The 15,250-nt window shown below is 41.4% G+C and overlaps 2 protein-coding genes across 3 annotated transcripts in view; both read right to left on the minus strand.

The window, feature by feature from the left end:
- Positions 1-1,772: 1,772 nt before the first annotated feature.
- Positions 1,773-5,313, minus strand: LOC131740026 (uncharacterized). Its single transcript, XM_059034211.1, has 3 exons — positions 3,220-5,313; positions 2,625-2,766; positions 1,773-1,792 (listed from the first exon to the last, which is right to left on the minus strand). Exons 1-3 carry the CDS (start codon positions 5,311-5,313, stop codon positions 1,773-1,775), a joined length of 2,256 nt encoding a protein of 751 aa, XP_058890194.1.
- Positions 5,314-12,414: 7,101 nt separating this feature from the next.
- The window catches only part of LOC117417481 (galactose-3-O-sulfotransferase 3-like), a 115,340-nt gene continuing 112,504 nt past the window's right edge, over positions 12,415-15,250 (minus strand). For both annotated transcript variants that reach the window (XM_059034612.1, XM_034029653.3), the window contains exon 4: positions 12,415-13,492. In XM_059034612.1, coding sequence (XP_058890595.1) covers positions 12,524-13,492 — 969 coding nt within the window. In that variant the 3' untranslated portion in view covers positions 12,415-12,523. The remainder of the gene's footprint in view (positions 13,493-15,250) is intronic.

Below are 15,250 nucleotides of genomic sequence, written 5' to 3' on the forward strand. Positions count from 1 at the left end.
GAATCCTTTGATCATCAGGTTCATGGAAAAAATGAAAACAACCAGCAGAATAAGAGCTGCCCATAATCTTGCAGTCTTGATCATTCTTTTGTAAATATCAGTAAACTAAGAATAAATACATAATACATTTAAATCTGGTGGACACACATCTACAACACATTTAACCATTTGCGGTCCAACGTCGGACCCTGTCCGACATCATCAAAAAGGAGTCAAATCACAGGTCCCTAGTCGGTTTTCCTCTGGAAAAAGCAGAGAAAAGCTTTCAATGGCCGAGAGAGGCCGAGAGAAGCCGGAAAAAAATGGAGGCGGAACTGAGCACTACGCATAGTCCCTTCACCACCACTCTGCTCATGTGTGTACAGACCTTTAGATACTGCATTTATTTAATTAGTTACCATACAGTAGTATCCTCCATATGGTAGTTAGTGCTGAAAGATAAGAGTCCACAGTAGAATTATGTAAATCGTAGATCATTCAGTTTGCCAGACTATGTTGGCAAACCACAGCTCACAGGGGAAACTTTCCAGCAAGGGAAAGAGTGGCAGGCTTTTTTCAATCAACTGACTTGAATGTGTTTGAAAAGCCAGTGCCACGTCTGTCACTTTTCACAGGGACCTCATCCCACAATTAAAATGATTATTTTGCAGAAAACATTAAAATTGTGTAGTTTTACATTTTGACAAACCATGAACAGCTGTGAATGACCTGGGACCAAGCAGTTTCAATTAATTCCTTTTTTTTTTTTTTTTTTTTTTTTTACAGGTCCTGCTTATCTTCAGGTCAAGTACTTTGTACACTCACTCAGAGCTTCTCAGCAAATCCTGAGCACTAGACCGTACTGGTATCCCCGTGAACCGATATGAATACATTTCCTTGGCAAATTGATGTCTAAAATAAGCAACAAAGCCACTGTCTCGCAACGCTGCTTGAGAAGTGCAGCGGTGCACCTACTTTCAGAAGCCAGGCTGGCATCAAGGGAAATAATGTCTGTAACCGAACATCAATCTGAAAGCAGTTTGCTAAGGTACTGGACTCCAACACTGCAAAACAGAAAACAACAAAGTTCAATTTTATACTCAAACTCCCCTCTAATCTGACTCCAGCCTCCATTGCTGCTGAACCACTTCCTTCCTTAGTTTCATTTGAAACTCCACCCAGAAGAAACACTTAATCAGCTTGAAGTACTTTGTCTTCTACTTATGTGATGCCGCTTTCAATGGAAAGTCACAATAAATGGAAATGTTAAGTAAAACTTAAAACAAATTATTGAATACTAATTAAATGTTTTGTCCTTTGGGACTATATAACACTGTAGATGTACACATAATAAAAGTGTATTTTTTTATTTAAAAAGTGTTTTCATTATTTATTGTCGAACACATGACTTTGAAATAGCCGTTTTATAAGCGGTATAAGCAACTTCAGGCCGTATGGTTCCCATGAAATATACACACTTCTGGGTGGTTAACCGCAACACAACACCCACTAAACATCACGTTAGGGGGTCAGTATCGTTCTGATCTGTTGTAAAAACCATGATAATAAGTGATGTGCTGCTTCCGCTCTGAGCCTGCCTTCAACCAAGTCAGTCAATCTGTCACACATTCAGGTTGTTCTGTGAATCAATGGGGACCTTTGTGATGTTTGTTTATCAATTATTATTATTATTATTATTTATTTCTTAGCAGACGCCCTTATCCAGGGCGACTTACAATCGCAAGCAAATACATCAAATTATCAAAACTGCACCATGTCCTGTTCTCAAAGAATTACAGGATTTGAAATCCCGCTGAAAGAGAAAGGCAGAGAGATTTTACATATCATATAATTATAAATATCAGTCATGGTACTCTGTGTGTAAGGATATTTGTCTTGTTAAAGAGGTCACCTTTAATTTTTGTTAACTCTTCTGATGTTATTGTTCAATAAAGAGCTACCATTGTTGTACACCTGTTATCTCCTTGTCTAACATCTAAATAATCAGCCTGGACAAGAATGCTGGTGGATCCTAAACAAACCAGCCACACAGCATGGACACAACAAAGCAGCAAACTTTTACATACAGAAAGATGTGTTTCCTGTACTTGTCAGTTATTGAATTCTATGAAAACAGAACTCTTTCTTTCAGCGGAACATAATACTCTGTTCAAGCACTCTTACCATAACATACTATTTCACAGTAAATAAAAATAATCACAAACTACATTTTTTGTTTATTTAAATATTTATTTATTTATTTATCTATCTATCTATCTATTTATTTATTTATTTATTTATTTGGTCAATTAAGTATATCTTTTAATTAGTATTTTGGCCATAACCCATTAGGGTCCATAGTTTTTTGGAAAGACGATTCTCTGCTTCATCTGTGGCCCCTTGGCCCCGGTTCCCTCTCTCCCACAGTCTGGCCCAGGGTTGGTTTACAGGGTGCACTTCAGGGGGAGCATGATGTCCCTCTTCTAGTGGGTCCAGCTCCACCTCCCTATATTTAAGATAGGGCCTCTGTCTTTGCGGGTCTGTCTGTCTCTCCCCCCTCCTCTGCCTTGGCCTTGTCATTTGAGGCTGGGAGACAAGAGGTCCAGAGGGGATGCTGCTGGGTGCATCAGGGGGTGTTATCTTACTCTCTGAGGGACACGAGTCAGTCCTCTTTGCCGAGCCCCTCTTGCCCCTCCCTCTCCTCTGCCGCCTCTTCTGGGGGAGGGACTCTGGGGGTTCAGGGCAAGGGTGGTTCTCTTCTGGTTCCCACTCGCTCAGGACAGTCTCCTTGATCCAAAGAGTAGAACTGGGAAGGCTGTCTGAAGTGGGAGGGAGAAACCATGTTCTCTCAGTGTCCCTCCCCCTGGCATGCCTTATTCTCTGTGGTAATGGAGCAATGAATGGGGCCAGCAGTCTTTCAGTTGTTGGCTGATTTGTAACTGAGGCCTCCTCGGTCTGAGGCCTCCTCTTTCTCGTCCTTCTCCTTCTTCGTTTCCCCTTTTTTTCAGGCACTTCCTGTTTCTCATCTGCTCCCCCCTCCTTTCCCTGCTCTACCTTTCCTCTTTTATTTTTATCCTCCACTGCTCCTTCCATCTCTCCTCCCTCCATACCCTTCTCTTCTCCCTCCTCCCCTTTCTCTTCCTCTACTCCTTTTGCCAAACTCTTCTCTCCCTTACCTTTCTCTACTCCTCCCTCCTCCACTCCCCTCATCTCCTCCTCCTCATCTTCCTCCACTCCTGCCTCAACTGTTCTTTTGTTTCCTCCCTCCTCCTCCTCCTCTTCCTCCATTGCTATCTCTCCCTCCACTCCTCTCTCCTCAACTCTGCTCTCTTTTCCTCCCCCCTCTCCTGTATTCTTCCTCTTTCCTACCTCCACTCCTTCAACTCCTTCCTCCACCTCCTTCTCTTCCTCCCCCTTCTCTCTCTCCTCTTCCACAACTCCTCCCTCTTCAACACCTCCAGCCATACCCTTCTCTCCCAACTTCCCTTCTTCCACTCCCTCCTTTCTTCCTTCCACTCCACCCTCCTCCCCCTTCCCTTCATCTATTTGTCCAGCAACTCCTCCCTGCTCTCCTTCTTCTATTCCCATGTCTTCCTCCACTTCTCTCTCCTTTCCTTTTTCTCTCTCCACTTTTTCCTCCTCAACCCCTCCCTCCTCTCCCTGCTCTCCTTCTTCCATTCCCATCTCACCCTCCTCTTCTCCTTCCCTCCATTTCTCTTCCTCTACTCCTCCTGCCAAGCTCCACTCTCTCTTCTCTTTTTTCACCACTCCTCCCTCCTCAACTCTTCCCTTCTCCCCCTTGCCCTCCTCTTTTTCCAGTCCTACCTCAACTGTTCTTTCATTTCCTCCCTTCTCTTCCTCTTTTCCCTCCATGCCTATCTTTCCTTCCTCTTCTCCCTCCACATCTTCCTCTTGCTCTACTCCTCTTGCCAAACCCTTCTCCCCCTTATCTTTCTCTACTCTTCCCTCCTCAACTCTCCTCATCTCCTCTTCCCCCTCATCATCCTCCACTCCTGCCTCAACTGTTCTCTCCTTTCCTCCCTTCTCTTCCTCCATTGCAATCTCTCCCTCCTCTTCTCCTTTCACTCCTCTCTCCTCAACTCTGCTCTCCTTTCCTCCCTCCTCTCCTCTCTTCTTCCACTTTCCTTCCTCCACTCCTTCAACTCCTTCCTCAACCTCTTTCTCTCCCTCCTCTCCTCTGTCCTGCCCCTTATCTCTCTCCTCTTCTACAACTCCCTCTTCAACACCTCCAGCCATATCCTTCTCTCCCACCTCCCCTTCCTCCACTCCTCCCTCCTCTCTTCCTTCCATTCCTCCCTCCTCCCCCTTCCCTTCATTTATTTGTCCAGCAACTCCTTCCTCCTCTCCCTTATCTCCTTCTATTCCCATGTCTTCCTCCACTTCTATTTCCTCCTTTCCTTTTTCTCTCTCCACTTTTCCCTCCTCAACTCCTCCCTCATCTCCCTGCTCTCCTTCTTCCATTCCCATCTCACCCTCCTCTTCTCCTTCCCTCCATTTCTCTTCCTCTACTCCTCCTGCCAAGCTCCACTCTCTCTTCTCTTTTTTCTCCACTCCTCCCTCCTCAACTCTTCCCTTCTCCCCCTTGCCCTCCTCTTTTTCCAGTCCTGCCTCAACTGTTCTTTCATTTCCTTTCTCCTCCTCTTCCTCCATTCCTATCTCTCCCTCCTCTTCTCCTTCATCAACTCTTTTCTCCTTTCCTCCATTCTCTCCCTCCTCCTTTCCCTTCCTTTCTACTCTTCCTTCATCCACACTTGCATCTTTCCCCTTATCTTCCTCCTTTCCCTCCACACCTATCTTTTCCCCTTCTTCCTCCAGTCCTTCCTCCTCAACTTTTCCATCCTCTCCTCCCTCCTCCCCCTTCTCTCTCTCCTCTTCCACAACTCCTCCCTCAACACCTCCAGCCATACCCTTCTCTCTCAGCTTCCCTTCCTCCACTCCTCCCTTCTCTTCTCGTTGTACTCCTGCCTCCTCCCCCTTTTCTCCTTCAATTCCTACATCTTTCTCCACTTCTCCCTCCTTTCCAGTTCCTCCTTTTCCTGCCACCACTTCCTCCATTCCTCCCTGCTCTCCCTTCTCTTCCTCCATTCTCATCCTTCCCTCCTTTCTTTCCTTATTCCCCCTTTCTCCCTCCACTCCTTCTTCCTCAATTCCTCCCTCTTCACCAATCTCTCTCCCCAGTCCATCTTCCATTTTAACTTTTCTCTCCTCTTCTCCCTCTTTCCTATTCTCTTCCTTCATTTCTCCCTCCTTTTCAATCACCCCCTTTCCTTCCTCCTCCACCTTCTCTCCCTCCTCTTCCATTCCCACTCCCATCCTCCTTTTGTCTTTATTTAGACCCCCCTCCTCCCCTTTCTCTCCCTCAACTGCTCTCTCCATACCTCTCTCTTCCTCCACTTCTCCCTCTGTTCCAGCCTCTCTCTTTCCAGTTTTTTCCTCACTCCATCTTCCTTCTTTCATTCCTCCCTCTCCATTCTTTATTGCTCTATCTCCCTTCCAATCTTTCTTTTTCCCTCTCCAGGTCCTCGCTCTTCCTCCACCACTCCTCCCTCCTCTCGTCTCTCTCTCACCCCTTTCTCTTTTTCTTCTGATCTGTCTACAACATGTCTTTTGATTACTTGTTTTCCTTGTTCTTTCCATGGAGACTAAACTCCAGGGCTCTTTTTTAATACAACACAATACTTTTTGCATGTCTGCCTTGTCGATGTTTGAACCAACACTGCTAGAAAAGCAGCCTGAACCTTCCTTTATACACTTGATTACATCACCAGATCAGTGACCCATCAACAATGGGCCCATTTGTGATGTCATGGCAACACAAGTGATGTCACTTGTGCATCCTTTCAACTGCCTTAACAACACAGTAGAATTTAAACAAAATAAAAATATATTTTAAAACATATATAGTTTACTTTTTATTCTAAGAAACAAAACAATTTAAACTGTATGATATCAGTAAAACACATTTTATAATTTCTCCCTTAGACATATACAATTCATTATACAGAGTCGCTTGGTTTTAAGATCACTCTTTTGATTTGTTAAAACACCATCATGTGACAGTATACAGTTTACACTATAGCACTTATTATTTAATTGTTCCATAGCAAAAGTACACATTCTCATAGCAGCTGCTCTGACTCTGGACTGATGTGCTCACCTTTCACATCACAAAGAAGGGTATCCCTACCATAAACACAGACAGAACCTCGGTATACACGTGCCTATTCTTGGTTGGTCCATCTGGTTCACTCTGCCTGGCTATCTGCACAGTCATGAATCCTCATGCTGGTACACAAGAACAGTAACAAACAAAAGAGGAACTGTCTTTTTCAGATCCTTTTTAAAGCCAGGTGGTCAGAGTTAATTGATAATCAATTATTCAATTAATCAATCAATCAATCCATATTTATTTTATGTAGCGTCTTTCATAGTGGACCACCATCACACAGCACTTTACAAGATAGTGAGGAACAATGCAGATTAACACCTGGGCACCTGCTGCACATTCAACTTCAATTAGGCAGGGAGGGAAGTCTATCCTCACAGCCCTGCTATATCGAGCACACACTTTGTTTTTACAAAACTTTAACAAATTGTATTTTTAAACCAAACAAAACTATTTTCTTTATAAACCCCACCAAATATACATTATTTACAGGGGCAGGTCTCCGCCCTGCCACAGGTGGAAATGCATTTACCTCAGCTTTCTGAAGATGTGCTTCAACAAATTCTAAATGAAAAAGAAGCTAGAAACGTTTATTCATCTTTCAGCAATATTGACTCCAGAAATACAAGCCTGAAGACCTGAACTGCCTTGTGGCGAGTTCTACTCTGCCATCCTGAAACCGAATGCAGATAGAGCCATCTTTCAAAGTTTAGTAAAACATATATCGACTGGATATGTGTATTTTGTTGAAAACTATTGTCCCCTTGTGTTGATATTGTGTCCTTCGGTGGACAATATAGCCGCACAGCCTTTGTCTTTGGCAGTATAATCCCCTGTCAGACACTATATTCCCCTCAGAGACAATAGTTTTCCACTATACACCTCAACCAGTCCATACTTGTAAAATGAAACATTTATTCTTCGTTATTAATTGTGTGGCATTCTAATTGAGTACAGCTCACAGTTAAGTGCTCATTTTACTGCAGTCTGTGAGGAATACAAAAAAAAAAAACTGTACAATAGCAGTCTGCAGTATTTGTTTGAATAAAAATTCCCTTTTTGGTCACCAGTACAAATTTAAATTTAAAAGAGAGTAAAAACATTGACAACTGTAAAGTTGAGAGTAAAAACATTGACAGCGTGTTTTTTTGTTTTGTTTTGATTTTTGTACACTAGAATTAGGTCTGGTATTCTATGCATGAAATGACATCTGTACACAGGAGATTAACTGGAATTTTGGCAAATACTTCACTGTGATTGGTTTATTTCTGACATGTGATTTATAACAACAGTCTGTGTACCCTCAGAAACTCTTAATGTCACACTCCAGTAGTGAAGTCACTGCACCATGTTCCTAAGAGTAGAATTCACAGTGACACCAACTGTATCACCTTCTAAATATAGGTAGAACCCCGTAATCTCAGAGGATGCATAAGTGACTCTTGTTAACTGAATTCCAAAGCATCAGCCAAGGATTTCATTTTACAAGAGGTGGTCTAACTAATGCAACCCCTGAGATTAAGAAGATTACAAATGTATGCCCCTAATTGGTTTCTTATGTCACATTTCATTTGTTTTTAGGTTATATCTTTTTTCGGAGTAATTTTTTTTTTTTTTGTATTTTAAGTAAAAAGGCCCCTTATTAATGATAGGGTAACTGGTGCCTTCTTGACTGTGTAATTGAGAGGCAGGTGTTGTAGAATGGTGATTGGCTGAATAATAGCTATAAGTAGGTGTGTGGGTTTCTATAATTTTGAGTATTAGTATGGAGGAATGCAACACCCATTATTTTATTTTGTGTCTTCTACAGTAAATGTTTACTCAGTTGCATCCCTAATTGGTTGGTGTGGTGTAAGAGATGACGTCTCAGCAGGAGGTAATTGGTCAGGAAATCAGGCTTCTGATTTTCCCATTGGCTGCTTGGTCCCATACATTGTTGCAGTTCACCTATTGGTTTTGACTACGCTCACTGGAGTGTGGTTCCTGGTCTGAGTATTGGCAGGTCCAAAAGCTGGTGTGAGACGGACAGGGGATCCGTGAGCAAGAGGGGCTCCCTGTTGAGTGGGCTCTATTGCATACTGTACTTCAAGCATCAAAAAAGATTCAGCCCAAATAAGAAGTATAAAACAGGTCTGCACATGCTTTACCACCCATCTCACAAATGCATGCTTGTCACGCTACAAATGAAATCAAATCTCACCCACCTTTCTGCCCATTCAGTACTTGATCTGGGTTCTATGCACTTCCTTCGTAATGGCGTTGTAAACAATCCTACTGTTTCTGCACATTAAAAGCAGCCAGTATAATTATAAAAGATGTGGGTTAAGCAGATAAACACAGGAAAACAGAAGCAAAACCAAGTCATGTCAGCACATTTGTGCACTTTTATTTACAACAAAGAAATCGTTAAACAAAATGCAAACTTAAGGTTGTTAATACAGGGAGCAGTGCCTTGGAGCTCAGGCACCCAGGAACACTCCTCACCTCATCACCACAATTACCTGCCTTACAGGTGAACCCGTCAGTTCATTTCTTAATAGAAGTGTTTAGTGGACAATCAGTCAGGGTGCTGGTTTCCAACATTCCAGCCACATTCTCACCAGGCTGGAATGGAGGGGACCAGCCAGAGCTTTTTCCTGCAGGGTTAGGAAATGTCAACCCCATCCATGCCTCACTTGTTGAATCACTGACACTTTTCCTAATCCACATGGAGAAGGCCTAGTCGTATAGGGTATTCCTTCCGTTACTTCAACTTTTAGAGTCAGCCATTTCACATAAACAAAGAAAACATCGAAATTGAAATGTTCTACGAATTGTGTATTGTTTGCTGCCGCCAAAGCAGATCAGTGTCAGGCTGTTGGGGAACATGTGATGTGAGTGTAAAAAGTCACGTGATAGTGGAACTGTATAGTTTTATGTCTTAGATTGGCTACTGCATTGCAAAACGATGCGGCAGGGGTGGGGCTTTGCTCTAAACAGATGCCATGATTTGTCTGTGGCGCTACACTGTAGATTGCACTGTGTCTAGGAATCCGGGACAAATTCCATCCACTCAAACTGATTACAACACCATCAAATAGTAAGGGAAATATGCAAAATACCACTGCCCCTGCTCTTTAACCTTGTATAATATACGCCTGGTTTCAAAGATCTTGATTATCGCTGATCTTTGAATAATCAATGTTAATTTAGGTAAGGTAAGCCAAGATTAGAGATAATCAGGTTCTGTGAAACGAGCTGCTAGGGTTACTATGTGAGTAGAATATAGAAAAACAAGAACGTTTTAAAGGTAAGATAATCTAGTAAAGTGGAAGGCAAGAATTAATTAACAGTGAGTAGGAATAAATAGAAAGGACAGGTATATATGATTTGGTAATAACTAGGAAATATTTTCTGGTATAATGGTATTGTTTCTTTATTCCGAATGAGGTGTTCTCATATGTTTCTTCATGGTTTCCACAAATTAATATTTTTAAAGAAAAGAGAATAGTGACCATGTGTTTTTATGCAAAAAAACAAACATTTATTTAAAAATTCACCCAGCTTTACATGTTTTGTTGACCATTTACACTGTTACAATGCAAATAACATAACAGAATCAGTATGTACCATACAAGCTTGTCAAAGCTGCAGTGTCCAACTAGCATGTTCAGTTTTAAATACATTTGTATTCCTCAGAACTTTCACACTCCATTGATCAGATGGCTCCAGGTCCATTACATGGTGGGAATAGACCTCAGGCTGTGTAGTAAAGGGAATTTTATTGTGAACTCTATAAGTCCATTATCAGACTCAATGGTCTGCCTATGGCCCATGTAGAATTATCAGGACAAAGCAATCCTCACCTTCCAATAGTGAAACCAGAAAAGTGCCCTTAAAATGTTTTAGGGTACATATTAACAGCTGTTATAAACCACATTGATATATACAGCAACTGAATCAAGCCATCTGCCCACTGCTGATGTATGGTACAATGTACTGCTTGGTTCTTTATTCTGCCTTTGGTGAATTATCTCATATACTGCACTGGTAGTCTGTATTCCTGTATTAGAAAATGATCCATCAACCAATTGGCTTCCAGCTCAGTCACTGCAACAGCTGTGAATTAAATTTAAAATCAATCCAGCTTTTTCATTTTGGCTTGCAGTAATGAAAGATTAATTCACATTTATTGTACAGCAAATACTAAACAAAGACACAATTGGTCCACAATTATTTTATTATCCACTGGATCATCCAATCAGTGCTGTGCCTCAAAGCCTGTCAGTTGATACTATGCAATGAAGGAAGCAACCAGTCCTTTACCTGCCACTTCCACATCAGCCAATCCAGGCCTGTCAGCTGGACTGGAGCTCAGCATCTGTTCAGATAATTTATAAGCAACTCTGACAAGTTATTTTTTCTCTCATTATGTCTGTGATCCTTGTTTTTTTCTGAACAAACCTTTTTTTCTAAGACTTTTCTCAGCAAGTTCAAAATAAATCCAGGTTTTAAAAATGTTGTTTTGAAGAAAATAATGAGAAAAATCATTTTCTAATAGCTAAAGTGCCCTTTCAATGAATGCTTTACTGTGTGGTAGTTAGCCTTAACTTTTGTTAGCCCCCTCACCTTGGGATGCATAACTCCCAATGGCGGTCAACTACCACATGGTAGAGACTTCATCGACAGGCACTTTTGTTTATATAACATTCGTTGGTGTCTGTTGATCGAATTCTTCCATAGTTCAATCTTCTTTGCTTTAGTTCGATGACATATATGAGCTATAGTGCAACAATAACCCCTGTGGCCTGCAATTATTTTCTGTTGTGTGGGGATACAAACATTATACCTTAGTGAGTATAAGACATTAAATACAGGGCCTCCATTTTGTTTCCCTTAATCATTAAAATAATTGTAGCTAGCAAAATAATTACATATATTTTTCCCAGCTTGCACATCCATTCACTATAAAGGTCTCAAAAATGCAGTTGTGAAAGAAACATGTGTATTTTTCATTTTTAAATTTGTTACTACATGAGGTTAAAGAAATCTCCATTTGCAAGCCTTGCTTTCAGTCTTAAACTTTCTTGGACCATTTCTCCAGGAGAGTGAAATTGTCCCCACCCCTTCATTTGCTTCTTTCCTGTCAGTAACCAACCAGCTGCTTCATTAATTACTGACCTGCATTGACCCTGAAGATTCTGCTCATGTCAAATGACCTAGGAAGCACAGCAGTAACAGACTTCCTGGAAGACCACGCAAGCAAATTGAGAACTTTCTTTAACCTACTATAGGTCCAGACGTCATGTTTTAAAATGAAAATACATGTCACTATAATATGTTTTTCTTTCGAAACAGCACATTTGAGCCCCACATAGTGAATGAAATATCACAACATAGAACATTTAGGAAGCTATTAGCTACAATATTGTATTGGGCATCCCACTAGAGCTTATCATTCTGATATTTTTTAAAACCATAAAACTTTAAACCTGTGATGAAATAGGTAGAACAATAAACAACGTATGGGACTAAAAATCATCACATAAACAGGAGGTTTCAGAATTTTTACAGACATCGGTAAAATTTAATGTGCAAACTGTCCATTTCTTTTTATCCCAGATAATTTTCTCAGAGGTCATCTGATTATTTTATAGGACATCGGGATCTGTAAAATTTCAAAATCAGGCATCCTGGGCAAATCGACCATGTCAGTGTTCTGTTAGAATTGAGATAGCATTTCCGGGGTATTCTCCTCAAAGCAATACCAGCATTTACAATAAACCCTCATGTAATATTAAAATTGGTACGGTCTGTCCAGAGATTCTCCAGTGCAGTAAAACACAACGACTGGGCATAACCAAATTGGGGACGGGCAAAAATACAAAACATAATGCTTTTAACAGTGCATTTGAAGATGGAAATGCATATCACTCAAAGGACGAAATGGTTATTGTGGCCTTTGGAAAAGGTCATATGGTTTTTAGTCCTGTGTGAATCATGTTTTAAATGGCTTTTGTAAAACCTATAAGTACTCGACAGGTTTGCAATGAAAAACAAGAGGATGGACTTGGGGATCTAAACATCAGGTAAGGTAGGTTATTCTTTCTGTTAAATTAATTTTTGATAACTACATAGTAATGGTTCTAAATGTGATTGTGAGGTGAAACATCATGGTTCTTAATAGGGCGATTTCGAGTTCATTGCAAGTTCAGAGCGTTGTTCATTTTTACTTGCAGAAACATTTTTATAAATGATTACCCATCTGCAAAATCCCCCCCCCCCCCCCCCGGAAACAATATCCTGGCTATGTCACTGTCACTGCCCCATTATAAGCCACTATGGGTGTATTGCCAAAAATATTTAGCGCTACTTATTTCAGGTCATGTTTGGAAGGTTGGTCTGTGCAGTTCTTTTTGAGCCTCTTTTCCTATAGACACTATGTCTAAGGTTCTGATTTTCAGCCCCTTGGTGGTTAAGATTCCTTCTTTGCCTCATCATTGCATTACTTGCTTTCCAAGTCTGGGAATGTGTTTGCTTTGTCTTGTTTTGAACTGAGGCCTTCAAGACCATGTCTGGAAACTGCTTGTCATACAGCGATGCAGTGTACTGCAGCTCTGGTGTAATGAGTCTCTGACACCACGTTTTGGTTCGGTCGCCCAGATGCGGATTGAGGTTATAGCCCTGAATTTCAGCAGCTCCGTACTGAAAGGGCTTAAAGGAGGTATCTTTTACTTGGGAAGGATCCACTGCCCCTCCTTCCTGGAGACAGATCTTCATCAGTTGGTTCCTCCTGTCCCTGAGCTTCTTGACTTCATCCTGCATCTTCTCTCTCCCCATAGACTCATCGATCTTCCTCCAAAATGTCCTATTAAAATGCAGATAGAGCTTCCAGTCAAGGGAGTTCCACTCTTTTATTTTCTCCATGGTCTCCAGGGATAGCTGGTGTTTCGTTTTGTTGTTTCTGCTGTTGAGTTTGAAGGAAACCACATCGTCAAGGGACCAGCAGAGCGTGTTCTTCAACAGGATCATTGACTCGTCGAAATACGCTGAAATCAAAATGAGATTGAAGTTCTTCGCTATTAGGGTGATGGACAAGTTGAGATGCCTCTCATCTTTTTCGTTGTTGTTAAACCCAAAGTCGAACATCAGTAGGTTCTTTGCATAGTGGTTATTGGGAAGTGAAGCGTTGTAGTGACTCCAGGGATCTTGAAGAAATTGGTCCAGTGTGCTGACTTTTGAGAAAGCTGGTATGTATTTGTAGTAAGAGAAAGAGGATTCCATCATGGTGACTGGGTTCCGCAGGATGGAGAAATAAAAGGAATCTTCTGGCATTACTTTCCTGACCTGTAAATGGTAATAGAAGGAGAAATGGCACATGTATCAGATGTTAGCTAAGGTTAGCTGGATCTTTCTCTATAGTTGGATTCAGATATAGGCAGGCCAAACCAGAAGTGGATGGGGGTCACGGGGATGCAAACAATTAAGAAGTTTCTAATCAATAGCACATGCTTGTACACAACTGCACGGTGATGCAACCATGCCTACTTTCGGTAGGGCCCAGCCATTTCTTAAGTTGACTCCTGGGGCTATGACGTTGTCCCAGATTTAAAGCTAGAACCTCACTAAAAACCTCCTGCTGATTGACCCTTTAGAGTTTTGTTTTTTCGTAAGAAAAAAAATAATTGAATTTAGTACTCAAGGTCATAAAGGATTAATTGGTGTTTGCCAATACATTTCTGAAAGAATATAATATAATATAATATACAGTGCCTTGCGAAAGTATTCAGCCCCCTTGAACTTTGCGACCTTTTGCCACATTTCAGGCTTCAAACATAAAGATATGAAACTGTAATTTTTTGTGAAGAATCAACAACAAGTGGGACACAATCATGAAGTGGAACGAAATTTATTGGATATTTCAAACTTTTTTAACAAATAAAAAACTGAAAAATTGGGCGTGCAAAATTATTCAGCCCCCTTAAGTTAATACTTTGTAGCGCCACCTTTTGCTGCGATTACAGCTGTAAGTCGCTTGGGGTATGTCTCTATCAGTTTTGCACATCGAGAGACTGAAATTTTTGCCCATTCCTCCTTGCAAAACAGCTCGAGCTCAGTGAGGTTGGATGGAGAGCATTTGTGAACAGCAGTTTTCAGTTCTTTCCACAGATTCTCGATTGGATTCAGGTCTGGACTTTGACTTGGCCATTCTAACACCTGGATATGTTTATTTGTGAACCATTCCATTGTAGATTTTGCTTTATGTTTTGGATCATTGTCTTGTTGGAAGACAAATCTCCGTCCCAGTCTCAGGTCTTTTGCAGACTCCATCAGGTTTTCTTCCAGAATGGTCCTGTATTTGGCTCCATCCATCTTCCCATCAATTTTAACCATCTTCCCTGTCCCTGCTGAAGAAAAGCAGGCCCAAACCATGATGCTGCCACCACCATGTTTGACAGTGGGGATGGTGTGTTCAGGGTGATGAGCTGTGTTGCTTTTACGCCAAACATAACGTTTTGCATTGTTGCCAAAAAGTTCGATTTTGGTTTCATCTGACCAGAGCACCTTCTTCCACATGTTTGGTGTGTCTCCCAGGTGGCTTGTGGCAAACTGTAAACAACACTTTTTATGGATATCTTTAAGAAATGGCTTTCTTCTTGCCACTCTTCCATAAAGGCCAGATTTGTGCAGTATACGACTGATTGTTGTCCTATGGACAGAGTCTCCCACCTCAGCTGTAGATCTCTGCAGTTCATCCAGAGTGATCATGGGCCTCTTGGCTGCATCTCTGATCAGTCTTCTCCTTGTATGAGCTGAAAGTTTAGAGGGACGGCCAGGTCTTGGTAGATTTGCAGTGGTCTGATACTCCTTCCATTTCAATATTATCGCTTGCACAGTGCTCCTTGGGATGTTTAAAGCTTGGGAAATCTTTTTGTATCCAAATCCGGCTTTAAACTTCTCCACAACAGTATCTCGGACCTGCCTGGTGTGTTCCTTGTTCTTCATGATGCTCTCTGCGCTTTAAACGGACCTCTGAGACTATCACAGTGCAGGTGCATTTATACGGAGACTTGATTACACACAGGTGGATTCTATTTATCATCA

The sequence above is a fragment of the Acipenser ruthenus genome, chromosome 12 (genome assembly GCF_902713425.1).
Source record: "Acipenser ruthenus chromosome 12, fAciRut3.2 maternal haplotype, whole genome shotgun sequence".
Taxonomy (NCBI): domain Eukaryota; kingdom Metazoa; phylum Chordata; class Actinopteri; order Acipenseriformes; family Acipenseridae; genus Acipenser; species Acipenser ruthenus.

Excerpts from the sequence above, each read along its gene's own strand:
- LOC131740026 (XM_059034211.1), bottom strand. The coding sequence starts at position 5,313 with ATGGGAGTGGGAATGGAAGAGGAGGGAGAGAAGGTGGAGGAGGAAGGA. Across the intron at positions 2,767-3,219 it reads GAAACAAAAGAACAGTTGAG|GAGACTGTCCTGAGCGAGTG; the intron begins GCAGGAGTGGAG and ends CTTTGGATCAAG. Across the intron at positions 1,793-2,624 it reads TGACTCGTGTCCCTCAGAGA|CGGGATTTCAAATCCTGTAA; the intron begins GTAAGATAACAC and ends TTTCTCTTTCAG.